General features: G+C 35.4%; 1 protein-coding gene across 2 annotated transcripts in view; it reads right to left on the minus strand.

Moving 5' to 3' along the window:
• Positions 1 to 14952, minus strand: part of MYO16 (myosin XVI) — a 610163-nt gene that overhangs the window by 325422 nt on the left and 269789 nt on the right. For both annotated transcript variants that reach the window (XM_012751938.3, XM_012751933.2), the window contains exons 8-9: positions 10468 to 10543; positions 8105 to 8258 (exon numbers count right to left, since the gene is read on the minus strand). In XM_012751938.3, the coding sequence (XP_012607392.2) occupies positions 8105 to 8258; positions 10468 to 10543 (230 nt within the window). The remainder of the gene's footprint in view (positions 1 to 8104; positions 8259 to 10467; positions 10544 to 14952) is intronic.

A 14952-nucleotide genomic window follows, 5' to 3' on the forward strand; every position in this document is an offset into this window, starting at 1 on the left:
ATTGCATTTTTCAGTATTGCTTATCTAAGGGTCCCTGCATAAATTACCAGGAAACATTTCCATAAAGAAGTGTTTAGGCTTTAGGCAAGACTCAAAGCCTTTCTCCCTTACATGTAATTGTTTTCTAAATCTACAAGGCAAGATTTTGTGCACCATGAGGCTAGGGAGATGCTAAGGCAATCTTCCTAAGCCCATTCCACTCCCATGAGCAGACCCTGCAAGCTTGGGTTCCAATTGCAGCTGCCCCTTGCTAGCTATGCCTTTAGGTCTCCCACACACCTGGATTCTGTTTCTCCAAAAAGAAAATGTGGATAATTATGTCTATCCAACCTAAGTCATGAAGTTTAAATGAAGAATGATAGAAATGAATATTTTCTATTGCTACAGATATGTAAATCATATGTATTTCCAACTGAGGGACAGGGACCTCAAAGAAACCCTTACATAGCCACAAGTTGGCTGTCTTTTGAATGAGTGCAAGTCAAGTATGTTTCCTAAAACGTGACACTTTTAAGATCATCCATAAATTATGCTCAAATCCTATTTTGAACCTTATGTTTTTACTAAGGTCAAGAAGGGCACATAGCATAACACAATGTCTCATGCAAAGCCTCCATGGGGCATTTCTCTTCCCCAGTAGCCACTTGGCTAAAGCCACTCTGCGATCCACTCTAGTAGCCTCAGTGCGGCTCAGTTCTGCCTTGTCCAGATCTTTCCACATCTCTCATAGCGCAGCATCTTCTTTCTATCCCCAGTGACAGGTGACTCAGAAACCCCGGAGACCCAGCCCCCAAGCAACCTACTCAGAGGATTCACCCAACCAAAGCTGACCTTTCTTGACACTGAATTTTCTTTCCAGCTACTTAGAAAATAAGATTTTTCTCCATATAGTTCTAATCAATTTAAAAGCACCAACTGAAACACCTACCACTAGTTCCGTCTCAGCTTTTAGACAGAGGCCTTTTTTTTGTAGATGATTTTGCTGATAGTTCACAGATAAATGAAGAGCACCATTTCTGTCACTTCTTAAGCACTGAAGTAGTGCTGACAATGAGGCAGATATTGTTCTGAGCGCTTTATAAATATTGACTCAGTTATCAAGAACAACCCTCCCATATAGTTAGCATTATTACCATCACCTAAACCTGACAGACTGTAGTACAATTCTGAGGCTGACCACTCTGAGTGTGCTGAGAGCCCCCCAGTTAAGGGCACCGTTCTCAACTAGACTCCCCCCATTTCAGATGCCAGCCACATATTTGGGGGTTCCAGGCCACCCACATTTCTGGCCAACTAGCTACAAATTCTAGGGCACTCACAACCCCCTTCAGGCTTGATATTAATAATTTACTAGAGTGACTGACAAAAATATGGAAAGCGCTACACTAATTAGTACAGCTTTATCATGAAGGATACAAATCAAGACTGACAAATAGACACATAGGACTAGGTCTGAGGGGATCCCAAAAGCAGAGCTCCTGTGCCCTCTGCCCCAGGAAATAGGGCACGTCAAGCCCCCAGCCCATTTAATGTGTCCACCAATTAGGAACTTTCATTGGCTCTGATGTCCAGAGTTGTTATTGGGGCTTCATGGGTAGGCATGGTTGATTCCATCTTTGGCCACATGTTTGAACTCAGGCTCCAGCCCCTTTCCCTTCTTGGAGGTTGGGCTGGCTCAAAGCCCCAAACCTTTAATCACATTGTTGTCCTTTTTGGCATGACCAGACACCACCCTGAGCCATCTTGCCTACTTAGCATAAACTGAGGTGTGATCCAAGGGGCTCATGAATAACAACACACTCCTCCCACTTGGGAAAGTCCAAAGATAGAGACTCTCCCTCCAAGGAACCAGGGAAAAAACTCAGCCAAATCTCTTATTATACACACAACGCCTACATTTTGCACTTGAGTAAAAATGTCACAAAGAAGTTGACTGAACTGCTCAAGCTCACAGAACCAGTAAATGTCAGGGTGAGGACAGTGCGGCTCTGGAGTGTCTGTCCATAGCACCCCACCACGGGGCCTTGCCAGTAACGCTCAGGGAGGGAGTTTACACACTCAGAGTGATCAAGGTCGAAGGGTAACAGGGATAACTTGGTAGACAGAAAGTTATGGCTCCAGACCCTTCCACTTTGACTTGCAGCTCTAGCCAAAAAGCAGCTGGATAGGCAGTTGTATCACAGAAGAAACTTGATGTTCACCATCTCAGTGGTATGGACATTTCTTCCCAATTACAGACTGTTCCTCAACTTATCATTTTCAACCCCTATCAATTTAGGTGACGATGTCCCATACCAAAACCTGACTGACCATAGCAGTGAGACTCGGAACATCAATTTCCTCTTTAAAGCCATATGACAAGCTTTAGAATTACAAATAAAAATGACGACCTCCCTGAAACAATGTGTGTGACCTCTGTCCAGTTCCCGAGGCGCCAGGCCCTAGACAGGTGTGTATAGTCACAGCAAGTAATAGGACTTACTTCCAGGTGGTGTTTTGAGTATTAATTGAAATTAAACCCCTTTGCGCAAGTCCCAACACTTGGTAATCGTGGACCAAATATCAGCTGCTAAAATTGTTTTTTTTTTTTTTTTTTTTTGTTTTTTTTTTTTTTTTGAGACAGAGTCTCACTTTCTTGCCTAGGCTAGAGTGAGTGCCGTGGCGTCAGCCTAGCTCACAGCAACCTCAAACTCCTGGGCTCAAGCGATCCTCCTGCCTCAGCCTCCCGAGTAGCTGGGACTACAGGCATGCGCCACCATGCCCGGCTGATTTTTATATTATATATATTAGTTGGCCAATTAATTTCTTTCTATTTTTATGGTAGAGACGGGGTCTCACTCAGGCTGGTTTTGAACTCCTGACCTTGAGCAATCCACCCGCCTCGGCCTCCCAGAGTGCTAGGATTACAGGCGTGAGCCACCACGCCCGGCCCTAAAATTGTTTTTGTTATTATTACCACTAATAACTAAAACCCCACAATTTTTCAGTGAATTACTCCAGTCAGGGATTCTGCAAAATTTCCGTGGATTCTATCTCAAGGGCTTCATGAAACGGTAAATGAGGAGCACAGGTTGGCAGAAATGAAAACTTCTCAGCAATGAAAGCCTGGGAGAGCGTTTCCATGTTCAGATACCAAAGGGCATAGCAGCAGCAGCTGTTTTATTAGCAGCAGTAACAGTAAATGAGGCACCTGGATGCATCTAAGAATGGAAAAGACAACACAGAGAGGAGGCACCCACTCAGAAGGAAAGAAAGTACATAATGGAAAGAAAATAACAGTCAAGAATGGAAATGGTTGTCGCAAGCTTGAATGGATGCCTAAAAGCATTTGCCTTTATAGATACAGACTGTCCCAGCAGGAAGGACCTTTGGAATTAAATCTAACCTGTGCATTTTTAGACATGATTTTGAAAGTCATGAAGACCTTAAGAATGTTGACTGAATCCAAGACATTTTAGAAAACATGGAATATGGGATAATCCAATAACACAGGAATTTCCAATTCATTAAATGTTTAAAGATAGCCAATTACAGCGGGTCACAGTGGAAGTGATGTCCATGTCCATACTGAGTCATGATCTACCGCACAGAATGCTGGCAGAACTACAAATATTTGGTGGTGAGACAGAAATTCGACAAGTATGTTGAGATAATAGAAAGAATGAACCATCCCATGCTTTCTTACAATTTTAGCAAAATATACTCTAGGAGAGTGTAAAAGAAAGAAATCAACTTATAGTGCAAGGGAATAGAAGGTTAGGGTTAAAATTGATAAAGAAAAATGGGCAATCATAATTCAGATGGGGTCGCACATGATGAAGTCATTAGAATGAGGGCTAGAAATAAAAGGCGGGGAAGGAGAGATGTATTGAATAAACACAACAGGACAAGTAGAAAGCTACAATATAGAGGTGAAGGGAGCAATTCCCTTTCGTATCTTCCTAAGCTTCCCCTGACTCCTTCCTAAACTCATCCTTCATGTCCCCTCCCAGGGGTGACAGCCACTTTGCACAGCCTCACCAGAATGTGGGTACAAAGGGACCCCACCTTAGCATGCCTTTGTCACTCCTGTCACAGTCAGATGCAGCTGTATTTAAGCCCTGTACCCTTCTGAGATATTGCTTCTTGTTCTATAATAATAAGATATAATACATCGAAAAATGTATCTCTCTCAGGTAAGAGCCCCCCTGCATTGTGGCTCTAGGAAGTTTTAGTGAGACCAGAATTCCTGTCTTCTTCTGACTCTCGGCACAGTCCCAGCACAGTCCTCTGCCAGGATGCTTGTTTCTTTTGAGTCTTGTCTTCGTCGATTTATTCATGGGCTGTTTTCTTGCTTTAAACCCATTTTCTTGGTGATGACGTTGCAAGATACTGATGGCTGGATTACCAAAGAACGTATTTTATATAATCTAGATAGAACATGCCTTCTTTTAGAGATGACACCTCCAACTTGAAATACACAAGAATCACGGTGCAGATTCTGTTCTGGGGCTGAGTGGAGCCTCAGATTCTGCATTTATCACTAGCTTCCAAGTGATGAAAATGCTTCTGGCTCATTGACCACTTTAAAGAGCAAGAATTTGAAATTTCCAAAAAAGAAATAGACCCATTAAGGTGCCTGTAAAGTTCTGTTTCTAAGGATCCAGGAAATACAAGTCAAAAGTTCTTTCCTTGCAGGATAAGGTCTTATGGAGCAACTTTTTAAATTCTTTCTAATTTTATACTTGTCATATCAAGGAATGTGCACAATTCTTTCTTGGACAATAATGAAATTAAATGAGAGCAACTAACTGCAACAGAATGCTTGCTCTTGACTGCAGCAGAGGAAGACACTCATATTTCAATCTCTACTTGCTTTTTCTGCTGCTGCTTTGATTTTTTAAAAAATTTCTTCTGCACCTTTCTAAAGCTGAGGAAATTCTACAAACAGTTGGTAGACCAGGTTATATATTTAAAATTCAGGTATCAAACCTTTCAAAAATGGACTTAATTTAAGTTAGTGAAACTTGGATTTTCACAGAATAGCATTTGTTCCCTTTAATGAAAGGACCCAGATTGAAAGCAAGAGTTTGCAGAAAATTGAAGCAATCCTGAGGTCCAGAGAGAGACAGGAGACCAAACCCTTCCCAGCTGCCAACTCTAAACCACAGACTGCCACAAAACAGGTTTCTGAGGAAATAATTGTTTTTGAATGATATATAGATATTTCAGAGAGATACATTTATATTTTCTATTAACTTATCAATTCTCTGATTTACTACATCTAGAAAACTTTCCAATGTTTCATTAAATTTGCCCAAATCAATCACCATTGTAATATTAAATACACTAAATCAACAAGCTCTGTTTTTTTTCTCAACAATACACACATTTATCAGCTTTAGAGCCAGTTTTATTTTTTATAATAATTGTGAGTTTATTTATAGAGGAATATTCAAGTATCCATATTTTTTCCTGTTTATACAAAAACAAGCCCTGAAATGGTAGTTTATAGAAACTAAACTTTTCTGAATTAAAACATAAATTATTCTTACTTATTTCATAATGTATGTTTTCTTCTGTTCGTATTTATTTATGATACTCTGAGGACAATGAAAATAACCAGATAGAATATATATCACAATCATTAATTATAAAAGAAAATTTTCAAATGTGCTTATTTATAATCCTTAAACTAGCCAAGTCTACTTGTCATTTTCTTAAAGACTTAAATAAAACTTGAATTATTATTGTTTTTTATTTAATTTTTAATTCTAGCTGTAAAGAAAGAAATAGTAGACTAAAATGAAAATAAGCCAAATTTCAACATAAAACTTCAAAGTATCAAAGCTTTGATATAACTAAACCATATAATTAATTATGTAGAACAAATGAGTCATTGATTTATCTGTTTATAACTGTTGCTATATTAATAATGCCAAAAAATTAAAGCTTCTACTGGTCAGATTTGGTGTTTTGGTTTGCTTTATTTTTGACTAAAGCAGAAACAATAAACCAACCAACAAAATTATAGACATATATATTGTTTATTCCAAATAAGTTATTTTGTTTACATTTTAACATGTCTTTTCTTGGAAGCTCAGAACATAATCCTAAAAGTAGAGTGGAACATATTGGGTATGTTTAATATCCATGTTTAAGAAGTGAAATTCTTCCTTAGCAAATATTTGAATTGCTTCTCTTTTTCCATTGATATCAATAATGAAATAACATGAACAACCAGGCAACTATTCTAACCATTAATTTCATGTCAGTTGAAATGTATTTTATGAATGAATTACTTCCTGGTTCAACAACAACTACTGTTTTTGCGGCATTCTTCTTTTTACCCACAAAAATGTGATACCATTTTTTTCTACCTGTAGGAGAGGATAGTATGATATAGTGGTCAGGCCCCGGGTCTGACTGCTGGGATGCAAATCTTGACTTGTCATCTGTGGTTTTGGGAAACTAAGACAATTCAAGGCCCTTAACAGGCTTTGAAGATGGAATAAGATAATCCACAAACGTTCTTAGTATGTAGTCTCTGACATAAAAATCAAGCTCCTTTATAAAACAATTAAAAATCAAATCAATAATAAATACATTTTATTAATAATATTAAGCAGAGTTCAATGCATATGTACTTTATGCATTTTAGCCTCTTAATTATCTTCAGTCTTTTTCAATTAAAAACGTTTTTGAATGCCTATGACTGGATGGGCTCTAAAATAAGATTTTCCCGACGGAGCTCATTTACTTTCACAATTGCCTTGCGATACCTCTGGTCTCAAAGCCCTTGGTCAGAACACCATTGATCTTAAGCATCTCTCTACTTCCTGGGAAGAGAAATCAAGTTATACTAATTCTGTGCCTCCTTCTATCCCTGGGCAATAAAAGAACTCCTTTAATAAATGAGTCTGGGCAGAATGTCTCTTGAGTTCCTCCTCTTTTTCTCGGAGGGAGGCTGGCTGCAGAGACACCGTTTTCTTCTTCCTCCCCGTTGGGAGCCATGTCTTGGAAGCCCCTCCCTGAGGAGAACTGCTCTGGTTTACGGTGCCTTGGACAGGCTGGGAAAACATGCTGAGTGATGGGATATGTTTGTAATATGTTTACAAACCCATTCAGCACCCACAGTCAGTTGTGGCCTCCACTATACCCTCTGTTGGTATTCTGGGGCTTTTACTGTCTCTGTCTTTACTGCTGGACTCCGATCGTCCAGAAACTAGATGGTGCTGTTTATTCAGGGTGCCCTCAGCTACTCCAGCCTTAGATCATCATTGCCAAGTAAGGAGCAGGTTTAGAGAAATGACGAAACTTCCTCAAGATCCCACTGATTGAATTGAGCAGAATTTGTTTTCAATCTCAAATATTTTTCTTTCTTTATGTGTTTTTCCTCTTATGGATATATATTTCACATAGCATAAAATTCATGCTTCTAAAATATATAGTTCAGTATAGTTTTTTTAGCCTGTTCACTGATTTGTGAAACTTTTGAAATTATTTACTTTCAGAATATTTCCATCTGCCAAAAAAGAAGCCCACATTGTGAGCACTCCCCATACTGTGCTCCACCCAGCATTGGCAGTTAAATATCTGTTTTCTGTCTCTACTCATTTGCTTATTCTGACGCTTCATTTAATTGGAATAATGCAATATGTGGCTTTTTCTATCTGATAAGATTCCTTAATGTTCTTGCATCTATCTGTATTTCATTTGTTTTCATGGCCAGATAATATTTTATTATATGTATATACTACATATTTTGTTTATCCGTTTCAATTCATGGAAATTTAAGTTGTTTCTTTGTTTTTTTGACAATATGAATACTGCTATAAACATTTGTGTACAGGTTTTTGTGTAGATGTATGTTTTCATTCTTTTGAGGATAAACAATATACAAAATTGATGGGTGATATGGTAATTCTATGTTTAACTTTTTGAAAACTGTCTAGTTGTATTTCAGGACTGCTTCACCATTTTCCATTCCCACTACCAATGTATGAGACAGACTCAATATTGGCTGTAAGATGACCAGCAACTAGAGAGGATGGCAAATGAGAATAAGTAACTTGTCAATGAGCAACTTCCTGCTACTTTATCATTTCAGAATGAAGACACTTACAGCTTACTGGAAAGTCTTGGAAGGTCATGAATTATCTCTTCATATGGCTCCTCTTGTGCTAAAGTAGGAACAGATAAGGGTTCTTTCATTTTTTCTTCCCAGGCAATCTCAGCTTTCAGCAGCATTTCCTCAATAAAGTCAGAAGCAGCAATATCTACGAGAAAAAATAAGAAAATCAGAAAAATGTGAATGGTGATAGATACAGAAATACTTTCAATAATTCTGATGTGCCTAAAATGCTAAAACTTATCAACAAATGAAGCAACCCAAAAAGTAAAAGTTTCTGGTAGGGATAAAATTGCAGTACTGCCACATAAAATGACTGTTTGTTTCACATCAGTGACATATTTAATTATAAATGAAACAAAAATATATAAAAATAATATTCACTGGACGGTGATATATAAAATAAAAATTTATTGAGAGGCTACGCATGAAAGAACTTAATGTCATTTTATTCTCAGTGAAACTCTTCAAGCATCTTGGTAAATATGAAACAAAATGATGAAAATAGTTATACATTTCAATGGTTGGATTATAAAACACATAGTAGGAATTCTATAAACATTCTACTAAATAGGTAGATGTACAAATAAATACTCAGTTGTGCTATTAAAACACTGGGTCTGGCTTGTCTCCATGATCTTAAATTGGAAATATAAATAAATATATTTCCTCATAAATTACATGTAAACAGTGACTTCTGAATATATTTGTGCAGGAATATAGATATGCATGAATCAAATTTATACCTAGCAACAATTGAAAGTAAAACTTGACAGGTCATGAAGAAAAATTCACATTAATATCAACTAAGAACCTAATACAGGCAGCCAATTCTTTTCACTCATCACGACTAAACTGCAAGCCACCTATGTCTATAAATTAGACTTACGTGGCTTTCTGGGCTGGTTAAATTTAGCTGCTACATGAAGATATTTCTGCCAGGAACTTATCATTATTTGGCTCAGATCAAATATATTAAGCTGTCTTATAGCTATTTGTTCAATCTTCAGTTTATTTTAGGAGAAAATAAGTAATAAATATTAATCAATCTTAAATAATGATGCTTAATTCTAATAAAATAAGAAATAGAGAAAATCCCTTGTTCTGGCTTAAATTGGAAGTTTATCAGATATGCATATTTATAGAAAGACCTCAAATGAGAAATAACAAGTATGAAGTGCTTTTAGGTTAGTAGAGGTATAGCTACAAGAAAAACAAATAGACTTATTAAGTTCTTCAGATCATTTATTACCTTCAAAATTGTTTCTATTATTATGTTACTTATGCTACATTTTTCTCTTTTTTACTTAAAATTCTTTTATTTTTAATATTGTAAATATAACTATGAGTAGTGACTTTTTGTTAAATTTTAAAAGCTACAAAATTAATGTGGCATCCATTTTTAAATTAAGTATATGGAAATATAAAAAGTAGTGATTAAAAGGATTTTAGTAATCTTCAAAAACCTATTTATTAAAAATAATTAACATTAAGTCAATATTTTCAAAGTTTTAAATTAGCATGTGAATGTTAGTATCTATATATTTCTTGTTGTCTAAATATATGTGTAGAAAAAAATACTATTATTGTTAAAAAAATACCCTAATGTATAAGTATGTATTTGGTAGGATGAGAAACTAGTGAAATAACAGCAAAAATATATTTTAAAGTAAGTTATATTGAATGATTCACTACCCTGAAAGTTTAAAACATTAAAAGCAAAACACACAAAGTACAATAGTATGGTATAGATTAAACTACTCTCTAATGGCTTCTTGTGATGGAGTCGTGCATGTGAGTTTATGAACTGTGCCTGGACTGGGTGGTTATAACATAGTTTCACAGGAGAGTCCAACTCTTATTTCATAACTTTGCTAATGATGGATGGATATATATATATATTTATTTCATATATGTTAATATTAACAACTATTTCAGCCATGCCCACTATTTTCACATAAAATAGAATTTTCATATTCATTAAACTTAAATTAATATAAGTGAGAAAATTACAAGCAACATAAGGACGTAAAAGTTCAGTTATCACTAAATCTATCAGTTGGCATTTTTAACTGAAGAACTGAATACCATTCAAGCAGTGTTGCATGATCCTTGAGTATAAGTTGTCGCATACTTTTATGAGACCCTGTAAGAGTCCACACAACTATTAGTAATTAGCTTTGTTGAAATGTCTCATCTATTTTATCTCTCGCCTGCTTGAGATTGAAGCCTGGTGTGATTTTTCTTTGTAATTCTAGTTTAGATTCTTGAAAATGCCTCCATATTCAATTTCAAAATGAAAGGAAGAAAATAAATAGTAACTCCTGCTCAGTGGTCCCAGGATGCTCATGACCTACCTGACGGCTTCTCTTCATTGCAGTTCACAAGGTTTGGGTTTGCCTGATGCATCAAAAGAAGTTTCACCAGGTTTGCCTGAAATAGTAAAGACAGTTGAAATAGGAAACACCACACCAGATACTGATGATTCAGCAGTAAATAACACACATTTGCTGCCCTGGAGGGCACTTCACAGTCTGGTGGAGTGAGAAAATATTAGCATTCCCATTAAATAATTTTACTATGCCCATTCCCTGTTCCTTTTTTGAGAATGTCAGATATTTAAACTATTTCCACTATTTATGCATTCAGAACAAAAATTGTCAAATGAGGGTTTAATCACTGAAGATGGGAAAAGGACAATTTATAACTTTCAAGTTGATTGTAGGACATTTTATGGGAGGAATTATATGTTTCAGTGTGTTTTGTTTAATGGAGCCACTTGTCAAAGTCCAACTTTTTGGTATTGTCCACCCATGACAGCACCATAGACGTTATGAATCTAAAGTCATATTGGGCAATTAAGAAAACTCAGAGTTATAAGGTTGAAGCAACTCTATGAGAGATGATTATATTTAAAAATTTATTATAACATATCATACCTACAGAGTATATATAATGTATATATACTATTGAAAGAACACTAATGAAATACATTTCAATGTACCCAAATATTAAAAATATGTCATTTATGGTGTCTTTGTATGTTTCTACTCAAAAGTATCCCTCTCCCTATTTGTCAGTGTTGGCCATTATCGTGAATTTTGGGCTAAATTAATACCTTTCTTTACATGCTTAACACATACATACAAGAAGTACCTCAAAACAATATATTGCTTAATCTGCTTGTGACATTTATGGAAATAAAATCCTAGTGTATGTATTCTCCCATGCTTTGATTTCATGGCTTACCACTGCATTTTTTAGAGTCAGCAGAGTCAAAGTGTCATACAAATATATCACAATGTACCTGCCTTCCTCTTAGTGGACATTGAAGCCATTTGTAACTATTTATTTATTTTTACAAGTAATGTTACTATAAATAGTCTTGTTCATATTTCTTGGCACACACATGCAAGAATTTCCTCAGAATGTGTGTACTTCAAACGGAAAATGCCAGCATATAGGTTTAGACATCATAAAAGTGATTGAATAGCTCCATTTTGTTTTCTTCAAAGAGGTTGTTTAAATTTACCCTCCCTCTTCCTAACAGGAGCTCCTGATACTCCACATTATATTTCATAATTTCATTATTAGACATTTACATGTTGCTAGATTCTTGGGTGTAAAAGAACAGATCATTGTGGCTTAAGGGTGAAAATGTAGGTCTATAGTAGATACGGGACTCTTCTGGCTTTAGTTATGGAATTAAGTAACTTTCTTAATTTATGATTTTCTAGGGATTTGCCAATTTGCCATTTTTATTTAAGTTTTCAAATTTATTGACGTAACATTGTTTATCTCTTTATTGTGTTTTTCTTTTTTTTTTTTTTGATAGCTGTGCTATTTATGTGGTTATGTTTTCTTTTGCATGCAGAGTATCAGTTGTTTTGTACACCCTTTCTCTCTGTCTCTCTGGAAAAATATTTCCAGAACTTGATTCATCTCATTAAGCCTTCCAAGAAGGTGAGTACTGTTGATATTTGGGGTATTGTCGATTATTTCTATATCTTTGTTTTATCATTAAATCAATTTTGTTCTTATCTGTTTTATATACTTATTTCAACATTCTGTGTTGATCTTATTAATCTCTTTATAAACCATATTATAAATTGACCATTTAGCACATTAATTTTTAAACTCTCTTTTTTATAATGTAAATGCGTATTATTTGCTTTACAACTTTAAAGGCTGTAAATTTTAATTAACACACCACTTTTTCCATATCTCACATAGGGATAAAGGCAATGTATTTTTTCACTATGATTCTGTTCTAAACATTTTTAAATGGTCATTATGATTTCCTTGTTGATTTATAGGGAGCATTAGGTTCTGAAATAATGTGTGTGTGTGTAATACAAAATAGCTCATTCTCAGTTGACAAACATTGGTAGACAGCAGTTTCTCCTAGGCAGGGAGAGGCAAAATAATGGAATCAAATCATCAAATTGCAGACTTCAACTCAGTTGTACTGAAAACTGAAACCCTTCTAGATTTTTTTTTTCTAATCGAATATTTCCTTCTTTTAAAAAATTGAAGTAATTTAAATGCAATAAAATGCATAGATTATAAACACACAGTTGTGACCATTTGGGCAAACATGCATATCTCTGCAATCAGCACCATAATTAAGACACAGAGCATCTCCCTCAACACCAAGTGGTCGGTCCCTTCAGCCCCACTGCGGTCAATCCTCATTCCATACAAGAAGCCACCTTGTGATTTACATCACCCCAGACTGGGGTTTTATTTGTTCTTGAACTTCACAAAATAGAATATGGAAATATATATGCTGAACATAATGGTTTTGAGATTTATTCATTTTTTCCCATGTATCAATACTTTCTTTTTTTAATCATTGCTTTGTAGTCTCTTGTAGGACTATACGACACGTTCATCATTTCCTTTTTAAATGACAGTGTGCTATTTCAGTTATTGGATCTTTGAATAAGGCTACTATGGACGTACGTTGTTTTGGTCAACATAGGTTTTTTAGGTTTTCATTTTTCTCTTTTGAAAATTGTAGGAGTGGAATGCTGCGTGTTCTTGTCAATGTATACTTAGCTTTATAAGGAACTGCTAGACATTTTTACAAAGTAGTTTTAATATTTTATATCCTCACCAGCATTTGTTTCACAAACTCTTCAACACTTGATACTGTCATCGTAAAACTATTTTACCTATTATACTAGATGTGAAATAGTATCTCAGTATAGGTTAATTTATATCTCCCTGATGACTAATGATGGCAAACACTCTTATGGGTTTAATGTCATTCCTGTATTTTTTTTGGTGAAGGGCTTATTTAAAGATTTTTTGTTCAGCTATTACAGGATTGTTTATCTTTGTATTATTGGTCTGTACATGTTCTTTGTATGTTCTGGATGTATTTGTATTACATATATTCCCCCTATTCTATGGCTTGCCCACTTGTCTTCTTAAAAATGTCTTTGGATGAACAAAAAATATTTTTTCTATTACTTTTAAGTACAATATCTTTCTTTTTTTTCTGTAGTTAGTGCTTTTATGTCCAAATAACTCTTTACCTACTCAAAGGTCATGGCAATATTATACTATAATTTCTATTAAAAGCTTTATAGTTTTGACTTTTATATTTATGGTTCATTTCAAGTGACTTTTTGTAAATGGCATGTAAAGGCTTGGATGGTCCAGCACCATTTGATTTTCAGCAACATTTATTGAAAAGACTGTTTTTTCTTGTTGAATTGCCTTGGGACCTTTGTAAATCACTTGAATAGATATATTCTGCCTATATATTTTGGAACCTATATTTTATGTTCCCTTGATCTATTGGTCTACCCTTACTGCATTACCTAACAACCTTAATCAGTGTAGCTTTATAGTAAGTCTAGAAATCTTATAAGTGTAACACTTACAGTAGGTCTTGAGAAAAGACTCTGTTTTGTTCTTTTCAAGATAACTTTGTCCGTTTTAGATATTTTTCATTCCATATAAATTTTAGAATGAACTTTTCAATTTCTATAAGAAAGGCTACTAGGATTTAAACTGGGATTGCCTTAAATAGAGAGCAGGTTGGTGGCTTAAACAATAAAAATGTATTATCTTACAGTTCTGTAGGTGAGAAGTCGACAGGGGTCTCACTGGGCTGACATCAGAGTACTGGTTTGCACTGTGTTTCCTTCTGGTTCAGAGGGAGAATCTGTTTCTGGCTTTTACAGCTTTTAGGGGTCACCCACATTCCTTGGCTCATGGTCACCCACATTCCCTGGCTCATGGTTTCCTTCTGTCATTGTCAAACCAGCAACGTTGCATTTCTCTTGTTATTTCTCCACACTCACATCTTTTTCTGACTTTCAACCAGAAATAGGTCTCTGCTTTTAAGGACCCATGTGATTACATTGTGCCCACTTGGATACTGCAGGAAAATATTCCCAGCTCAAGATCCTTAACTTAGTCACAACGGAAAGTTCTTTAACTTTGTAAGGGAACATATTAGCAGGTTCCAGGCATTAGGGCATGGACATCTGTGGGGGCCACTATTCTGCCTTCCTAGATACCTTAATAATATTCACAGTCTCAAGAACAGTTGAATATCAATGAGCATGGCAGATTTCCTCTCCATTTATGTAGGTCTTTAATTGTCACTGCAGTGTTTTATGGTTCTCAGTGTAGAAATCTTGTACATCATTTGCTAAATACATTACTATAGATTTTATATTTGCAATGCTTTTAGAAATAACTTTCATAAATTTGCTTATGGTTCTAATTTTTTAAAAAAATTTTGAGATTGCTTTGTCTCACTTCTCCTTTCCTAACTTTGTCTTTCATTTCCATTTCTTATTTTAATATACCAATGAGAATGG

This window comes from Microcebus murinus, chromosome 13 (genome assembly GCF_040939455.1).
Source record: "Microcebus murinus isolate Inina chromosome 13, M.murinus_Inina_mat1.0, whole genome shotgun sequence".
In the NCBI taxonomy this organism is placed as follows: Eukaryota; Metazoa; Chordata; class Mammalia; order Primates; family Cheirogaleidae; genus Microcebus; species Microcebus murinus.